The 9,150-nt window shown below is 51.1% G+C and overlaps 1 protein-coding gene across 1 annotated transcript; it reads right to left on the bottom strand.

The window, feature by feature from the left end:
* Positions 1 to 5,981: 5,981 nt before the first annotated feature.
* Positions 5,982 to 7,112, bottom strand: LOC113239022 (endochitinase A-like). The gene is made up of 2 exons (XM_026475887.1): positions 7,015 to 7,112; positions 5,982 to 6,693 (listed from the first exon to the last, which is right to left on the bottom strand). The coding sequence occupies exons 1-2, from the start codon at positions 7,110 to 7,112 to the stop codon at positions 5,982 to 5,984; spliced, it is 810 nt and encodes a 269-aa protein (XP_026331672.1).
* Between the last annotated feature and the right edge of the window lie 2,038 nt (positions 7,113 to 9,150).

Raw genomic sequence — 9,150 nt, 5'->3', positions numbered from 1 at the left:
TGATTCGTATTGAGGGCCCCGATACACGGCCGAATGCCAAATTTCAGACAGATCGGACCACTTTTTTTTGGGCTCCCATTTTGAGTCGGCCATCTTGAAAAAAATTTATCACCGGTAGTTGCCCCCGCCGCCCTCTGTGACATTTGGTCGAGCACCTCTTTTTTTACGGGGGGAAATCTTTATAGATACCCCTGAGCCCAGGGAGACTCAGGGGTTATGTGGGGACTCTCCCTCCAGACTGGAGAGTCTACCCCACTAAAACCCCCCCAGGTTTACCTCCCGCCGGTTGAGTCGGCGCCGTGGAGTCGGTGCACATTCACCACGATGCCGCCCGGCCGCCCTAGCTTGCGCCAGGGCTCCCACGCCAACGTCAGTTGTCCACCGACCCGCCCCCCAGACGAGTGAGGCCGTACAATGCAGGCTCCGGAGTCCCTGCCCAGAGCCCGCTGGTCTCACTAGGGGATCAGGCGAGCAGCGAACTGCCTTCGCCTTCTCCCCGTACTTCTACGCCGGAGCGGGTGGCCGTCCACCGCCTCCTCGCGCACCCGCTCCGCAGCCTCCTGTTGCGACATAACCTCTCCGCAAAAGGAGGCCACCGCCTCCCAGGACTCCTCGCTACCGAGCATGGCGGCAACCACGCTCGGCAGCGAGAGGTCCTGCCCTATTGTCCCCGTCAGGGTACGGCGCTGCTCATCCCACCGGCTGCACACCTCTAGGGTGTGCTGCGCGGTGTCATCCGCAGCGCCACACTCGTGGCACGACGGAGACGGTTCCCTCCTCGCCACCTTGTGTAGGTAGTGACCGAAGCAGCCATGCCCGGTTAGCACCTGCACAAGGTGGTACGACAGTGGCCCGTGGGACCGCTCACCCACTCTACAAGAACAGGACGGATCGCCCCTATGGTACGAGTTCTATAGGGGGGATCCACTTAGCCCTCTTTCCACCGGTCCCGCATGCGCTGCGCCGCGAGGCGGCGCTCCCGCTCGACCTCTTGGGGAGCAGGGCGCTCGCCTCGGACCCTCATTCCCCGCCGGTAGGTGCGGACCTCCGCCAGGACCTCGGCTTCGAGGTCCCACGGCGGAGTACCGGCGAGGACGCATGCGGCAGCGCAGGCCACCGTCATGTACGCCCTTCACATTCGCAGGGCGACCACCTGTCAGGGGGAAATCTTTATGGATACCCCTGAGCCCAGGGAGACTCAGGGGTTATGTGGGGACTCTCCCTCCAGGCTGGAGGGCCTACCCCACTAAAACCCCCCCGGGTTTCCCTCTCGCCGGTTGAGTCGGCGCCGTGGGATCAGTGAACATTTACCACGACGCCGCCCGGACCGTCATGTACGCCCTGCACATTCGCAGGGCGACCACCCTCTGAGGCCTCCTCAGCAGCGATTTCGTCGCCGCTGATAAGGCCCCACTCCAAATGGGAGCCCCGCATAAGGCCATACTTCGTGTCACCCCGGCGTCCATGGGGCTCCCGGCCTCCCGAGATTGGGCAGGAGCCGACCCAACGCCGAAGCGGCGCCCACTATTCGGGGAGCAAGTTGCCGGAAATGCTCCCCGAAATTCCATCGCCCGTCCAGGACAAGGCCCATTTCATCAGGGACCTAACCAGGATCGATACTCCCGCGATGGAGATGTGGGCGCATGGACGCCCAACCTCTGCTCCTCCCGCCGACGGCCACGTCCGTCTTCGGTCACGGCGACCGCGAGCCCCAGCAATTGTATTCGGCAGACCACCGTGTCCGCCGCTACTGAGGCTCTTCGGGCCGCCTCCTTGGGGCCAATCGCGCTGTTTTCGAAAGGCTTAACCATTCAACGGTACAGGTTTTGGCTTTGGTAAATAAATGGTTTTACCGATGGCCAAAATGCAATCGCGCTATCAATTTAAAAGGTTTAACCAAAACCAAAACCGTAACAAAACCTAAAACTATAACCTCATATGAAAGGTTAAGAGACGTGCCTTGACTACCTGAAAACCGATAAAATTTACGGTAAAACTCACTGAAATGTCAGTATCTACGAATTCAAGTCTATAAAAGAGCGATTTAAAAAAGTGTGTAAAAGAAATGTCATAAAATTCTATTGTAAACAAACATATGAGTTGTGATTTGAACCAAGTTAATTGAATTTAGAGTGTTGTTCTTGTAGATAAAACATGCAGAGGCAAGTACCTACACATTGTTTTCCTGTTTTAATAATCTATTTAATAAAATAGTATATTTTTATACAATCAAATGGGTACGCTAACTACTATTAATTTCGAAATGTTAGCAATGTAGAATTAATAATGATGCTCGTATTTCAGCCAATGTGGATGCGGTCGGACGGCGAGCGACCACTGTAAGCCAGCTCCGTCTTTGCTGGAGTTCGAATCGCACAGAGATTTGGCTTGAGAATGACTTCGCTCGGCATTGTTCGCGCGTGTTATCAGCACGCCTTTGGTGCGAGTGTGTGGCTATTTTGTGGCCCCGCAATAGATCCCAAAAGGTGAGTCATAATGAGCGGTAATAGGATACAGTGAGTCACTCACCGTTATTGTACCAAAAATCATATCACTATAATATGCAATGTTATTATTTGTTATTCAGGTATCAAATGGTATGAAAAGCAGGGTGAGAATCTACGCCACATCGACGGCGGCAACGACTGTGGCAGAGGCCCTTCCAACCTTCCTAAAGGACACCAAAGTAACTAAATAACTTCAAACATACAATTCAATAACAAAGTAACTTTCTCACTCTTTATTATTATTATTAATTAAAAAACAAAGTAACTTTCAATTCGAGCAAATTCTTTCCCACTCTTTATTATATCACATCTATTATTTCGTTGACAGCGAGCTGATGAGCGTTGGAGCAGAGCCGGGTAGAATTCTTATGCATTGATGAGCTGCGAGCATGTGAAGCATTCTTGCAGCAAGTGAATGCTGGCAGGGTGCAGGCTGAGGCAGCTATTATTTCTGCCAAAGCAGATGATCTGCATGCCCAATCCGTAGCTGCCATTTGCAAAGCAATTACCGAGTTGGTGCCCGCAGTTAACCTTTTTGATAGAATATTTAACAAAAATTTTTATTTGATAATAATAAGATCATCTTATATAAGACAAGATCTAACAAAGACGATGTACATTGTAAAGCTTATTTTCTCACCGCCTTTTAATACCATCCCTTTCGGCATGCCATTTAGGAAAGCTGCATATTTATTCATAATAACTGGTTTATTTAAAGCAGCTACCGCTTGTGCCTTACTGACACTGGCTTGGGAACGGGTGATAAGCACTTGCCAATGGGGGGTCTGGTACGCCTCAGTTGTTAAAAACAATACGAGCTACTAAAATCTGTAACAAAATTAATAATGATTTACACAGTATAGAAATTTGGTTATTATGCAAAACTGAGAACTATCGGATTCCACTTAACCCTTACCTTTGTCTGCACATCAAATGCAACAGACCGTCCTTTAACGGGAATATGTAGACATAGTTCTTCCACCAATCCTGAAATGCGTTCCGTGGACAAACGGTATATCGTTTGCGGAATTTCTCCTCAGATATGTTAAATGTGATCGTCTTTCTATGCTTTTCTTTTATTTAAAGCCCGTTCTTAGGCCACAGCCACCTTATAAACACTTTTCGAAACATTTAAGTAACCGTGGAACATCTTTGATATACGAAAACGTAGTGAAAAGTTACTCTCCATTAACTGCCACAGAAACGTTAACCTGTCAAAGGTAAATCCATTTTCCCAAGGTTACATAAGTGGTTAAAACGTTAAAATATTTAGCGCGATACCAATTGGCAAGGTTTTACTTTTTGGTTTTACCTTTGACAATTAGCGCGATACCAAATGTGCGTAACGTGTCACACGTCTAACGTTTCCTTTTTGTTTGGCTTTGGTTTTTGTTTTGACAGTTAGCGCGATACGAAATGTACGCAACGTGTCACATTGGCGAGGTTTAAGGTTATGGTTTTACCGTTGACAATTAGCGCGATTGACTGGAAAGTGGTCCCCCGGACGGTGGTCATCGCGTACGCCGATGACACGCTGGTGGCCGTCCAAGCAGCTCACCCCTCAGCATCCAATCGTACCCCAGGTTCCACAGTAGTGGTCCTAACACGGACCCCTGGGGTACTCCGCACCTCACTGGGCGCTCGGCACGCCTCCCTTCCCTCGTCTGGAAGAGCACCACCCTGTCCTCCAGGTAGTACTCCACCAGACGGCTGAGGTACCTGGGGATCTCGTGGTACCTCAGCGCCTCCCTGATAACGCCGAAGGTGTTGGCTATGTCCAGAGACACATCCACTACACCCTCCCTCTCACCGTTAGCCTCCTCCACGATGTGTCGCAGCGACTCCAGGGCGTCCAAGGTGGAGAGTCCAGCCCTGAACTCGTACTGCCGCTGCGACACATCGGGGCCTGTCCCCCTCAGTTGTTCGTTGATCTTCGCCACCTCGTCAAGCAGGACGAGGGGCCTGAACCCCGAAGGGGAGTCCGCAGGTGGGCCCGGCTTGGGTATCAGGACGAGCCTTCCCTCCTTCCAGCATCTCGGGAACAAACTCGTCCTCAAACAGTCGTCCATTAGTTGCTTGAGGCGGGTCCCGAGATGCTTCAGGGCAATGCGGAGGACTCGTCCCGGTACCCCGTCCGGGCCGGGGGCCTTCTTCCGCCCCCGCAGCCGTCCCACCGCCTACTCCATCTCCCCCTCGTGGATTTCCGGGGGGGTTTCCTCAGTCTGTCCCCCTTCTGATCTAGGGGGCACCATGGCCGGCGGGGTGAAGGGCTGCGGTTCAGGGAAGAGGCCCTCCACCACCCGGTTAAGGAGATCCAGCTCTAGTGACTCCATGGTTTGGGGGGCACCACGTCGTAGTCCAAGTCGGTGAGTGCCCATTTGGGAAAGTAGGGGGCCGTGTTGGAAGCCGTCGTGGGCGGCGTATGGGAGACCCTCATCCGTACGTATTTATGATCGGAGAGGGTCTCCTCGTCCTCCAGGACCTGCCAACCGGATACTCGCGCCGCTAGTGAGGGGGTCGCAAACGTGACGTTCACGATTGATCCCCCATTTCGCCGAACGCACGTGTTGGCATGGCCCCGGTTGAGGGTGACTAGCCCTAAGGCTGCCAACCAATTCTCCAACTCTGGCCCTCTGGCATTGGTGACCGGGGAACCCCACTCAGCGCTCTTGGCGTTGAGGTCCCCTATCACCAACACCGGCGCTGGAGCTGCCCTCCTCACCGCCCTCTCTAGTGTCTCCAGGAACGCCTGAAATTGGGCCAGGGAGCGACTTGGAGAGAAGTACCCCCCCAATTAGGGTGACTTCTCCCCACCTCGCTGCCACGAACCCTGAACCGCGCTCCTTCACCACCAGATGAGCGGAGTTCCCGGCAGTCGACGCCACTATGGCCACCGTCTCCTCACGATCCCCGGCCCAGTTTCCCCGTGGGGGGACAAAGTATGGCTCCGCCACAACTGCCACCGCAACCCCCTACTCCGCCATGACCTGGACCAATAGGTCTTGTGTCCTGGCGCAGTGGTTGAGGTTGCCCTGCAGTATTGTGTGGTGGCGTGCTGGCCCACTCGTAAATAGTCTGTCCCTCAACTGTCCCCTCCGGCTTGCCCTTTGTGGGGGGCAAGATTTTCCCCCCCATTAGGTGGTCCGCTGGTCGGCGAACCGCGGTGCAGACGGAGCACCGCGGGGTCGTCGTGCACCCGGAGGCCGAGTGTCCGGTTTGGCCACACCTGAAGCAGAGCCCGCTCCTGTCCACACTGGAAGGGCAAAGGGTTCTGGTGGGGCCAATCCCCATGCACTTGTAGCAGCGCATGGGGAGAGGCTCCATCACGTGAACCCCGGCAGAGGACCACCCCACCAACAGGCGGCCGGTAGCCGCCACCAATTGGGCTGCCGCTACTGGGCAGCGAATGAGTGCTGACCCCCTCCCATTGGGCGCCAACCTGATAGCTCCTACACTCACAAGGGACGGGGAGCATTAGCCCTTCGCGGCCACCACGGTCCGGATCTTCTCTGGGGTCATCGACTCGTTTAAGCCGGTGACCCTCATATCGGCGGTTTTGGTTGGCCGCGTTACTGCCGCAGCCCCCCGATCACCTCCTCCAGCTTGGCCGCCAGGGTGTCGGCCTTCCCACCGCTGCACGGCCTTCGCCCCGGGCACCTCGATTATGCGGGCACCTGTCTGGTTGTTCCCCACCCGCACGTGCGGGTTGCCGAGGCTGCCCAAGCCCACAGCCGCGGTCGCCGCCTCGAGGACCCCTTTGTACGTGGCCCCCTTTTCCGCCACCGCTTCAGGCCTCAGGGTGATCACCACCGCCGATGATTTCTGGGTGGCGAGCGCCCTGTGTTTGGGGGCCGTCCTGGGGGTCGCTTTGGCGGAGCCCCGTGCCGCCTGGGGGCCGGCAGCTGTCTTTTTGCCCTTCCTGGCCCTGCGGCCAATTACTTGCGACCAGGGCGTTTCCGCCTGGTTGGTGGCCGTTGAGGCCGCCGCACCAGAGGCGGCGAGGGCTGCCGCAGGAGGGGCGGCAGCAGCCTTCGGCTGGGAAGCCTTCTTCTTGGTCGCCGCAGGAGGGGCGGCAGCAGCATTCGGCGAGGGGGCCTTCTTCTTGGCCGTCTTCTTGGGCCGCGGGCGCGGTTCGGGCCGGGGAGGGGCCCGGTGTTGGCTCGAGTGCGGCTGGGTCGAGCACCTCCTGCCTATCTCCAATACTCGCCGAGCTATAAGCGGCTACTTTTAGTTTGATGACCCTTCCGGTAGGTATTATATTTTGGCCGTGCAGCTGTGGTCCTACCTGAGGCAGTCTATTTTTCGAAGGTTTCGAAATTTACTAGAAAATTTTCGAAACCTTCGAAAAATCCGGACTCACCGGAGCCATCCGACCACGACTCTCGTACATCATTTTTTGACCCACCGCGACTCCTTCTGGGAGAACAATTATCTAAATCACTGATTCAGTCAGTCAGTCAGTGGTAATCCAGCTTTAGAGAATATTAATAATAATAATGATGATTACGATAACGATGACGGCGATGGCGACGGCGACGGCGACGGTGATGGTGTAGACCTGTAGACCGCTGCGCCTCTAATATGTGGCTCAGACAGTGGAGACATTTTTGCCGAAACAGAGGGGTTCATGGTGGCTATCCAAGACCAAGTACTTCCGACAAGGAATTACCTGAAGTATATTGTGAAGGCGGAAGTGGAAGATGATCGATGTCGACGATGCCACCAAGCCACGGAAACCATATAGCATATTACAGGTGCGTGTCCGGCCCTTGCCAGTCAAGATTACACAGGGCGTCATAACAATGTAGCTAAAATTATCCACCAAGCTCTGGCACTGAAATTTGGTCTGCTCAATGAAAACCGTGTACCTTACTGGCTCTATCAACCCAAGTCAGTATTAGACAATGGCACTCATCAGCTGTTGGGACAGATCAGTCCAACGGATAGGCATATTCCACATAATAGACCTGATATTATACATGTGGAAAGAACGAGGGGCATGACATGGCTGCTAGATATCGGTATACCCAACACGTACAACCTGAAGGGATACACCGAAGAAAAGCTGAAAAAGTACGAACAACTAGCCGAAGAGATTCGGCAGATCTGGCAGCAGCGAGAGGTCTATGTGGCGCCCCTCATTTTGTCCACCGCTGGCGTTGTTCCAAGGAGCCTGTTGGAGAGTTTAGCTAAGCTGAACCTTCCGACAACCCTTGTATACAAAATTCAAAAGGCCGTTATAATCCGGACGACATCAATTGTACGTCGCCGCCTTAGCAAGCAATAGACAGGTAGTGTGTTGCCAATGCGGCCCACACTGCTTTTATCGACACCCATTAAGGTGCACTAAAAAAAATCCGATGATGATGATGATGGTGATGGTGATGATAATGATGTTATAATAATATAATATATATTATAATATATATATATAGAATAAGTTTTTATATAATGTATATAGTCTCTCTTATATTGGACAAACAAAGCAAAGTATTTCTACCCGCGTCAAAGAACATATAGGTGATGTCAAACACCGTCGCATAAACAAGTCTGCAGTCTGCGAGCATGTCATGGATAAACCTACACATTCAATGAAGTTTGGCACACTCCAGGTCTTTGCAAAAGAAGTCCGTTATCTACGCAGGATGCTGCGAGAGGCCATTGAATTGAAAAAACATCCTAATTTCAACAGGGAAGATGGTTTCTCCGTACCACCAGTTTGGGATCCAGTATTTCCTCTAATGAAAAATCCCAAACAGACATAAGACTGCAGTACTTATTAATATGTTTTAGTTTATTCTAATTTCTATTAATAAATAATAATAAATTAAACTTAATAAAAATTAATTCAATAAAATAATTTGTAAAACTTAATGTAGCGTAAATTGGAATGTTTTCTTTGTAAAATTAAAAATAAGGTATATAATAATTAATAAATATTGTAACTATAGTGAAAAAATAGGGTGGTTTGCAATAATATTAGACATAACTGGTTGAAGACTGTACCACCTCAGTCAACCGTGACCATGGGACCTGTAAAGGGCCCGAAACGTCGATTTGTTTGAAAAAACAAATATACGCGATTTAAATCCGGAAAAATAGTTTCATTTCCTATGTATAACTTTAATATTCACATAAAATCACCAACTAGGTTAAACTCGTGTATCGACTTAATCGCCAGTAACATAAAATTAGTAAAAGCAGGCGTTCACATTCTGGCTGCTTCTGACCACGAAACTGCACAAACGTTGACTTTGAGCATAGGGAGGCAAAAAGCTATCACCACTTGGTACGAACAGGCGAGACTATAGAAATGAAAATATTCAGAAGTTCTGTGAATGCGTTTCTGCTCTTTCCTTTTCTGATATCTTAGGCTTAGACAATGTAATTCAGGCTTTCAACAACTTTTATGATTTAATACGTCTATTTTATGACCTATGTTTTCCAATTCTCAGAGTTAAAATTAACAATAGGCCAAAAAAGCTGCTCTGGCTAACAAAAGGACTTAAAAAATGCTGCAAAACAAAACGATTACTATATTTGAAATACAGAGCATCAAATATTAATAAACAGTTAAATACAAATAAATTTAAAATGTATAATAGTATCCTAAGAAAATGTATCTTAAAATCTCAGAAAATCA

The sequence above is a fragment of the Hyposmocoma kahamanoa genome, unplaced genomic scaffold (assembly GCF_003589595.1).
Source record: "Hyposmocoma kahamanoa isolate Upper Pololo Valley unplaced genomic scaffold, ASM358959v1 99154, whole genome shotgun sequence".
Classification (NCBI taxonomy): Eukaryota; Metazoa; Arthropoda; class Insecta; order Lepidoptera; family Cosmopterigidae; genus Hyposmocoma; species Hyposmocoma kahamanoa.
Note: the sequence above shows the minus strand (reverse complement) of the source record. Positions and strands in the feature narration are given on the sequence as shown.

What these genes read in the sequence shown, in the direction of transcription:
- LOC113239022 (XM_026475887.1), bottom strand. Translation starts at nt 7,112, where the DNA reads ATGTCTCCACTGTCTGAGCCACATATTAGAGGCGCAGCGGTCTACAGG. An exon ending in CCATCGCCGTCATCGTTATC is followed by an intron (nt 6,694 to 7,014) that starts GTAATCATCATT and finishes GGAGATAGGCAG; the next exon opens with GAGGTGCTCGACCCAGCCGC.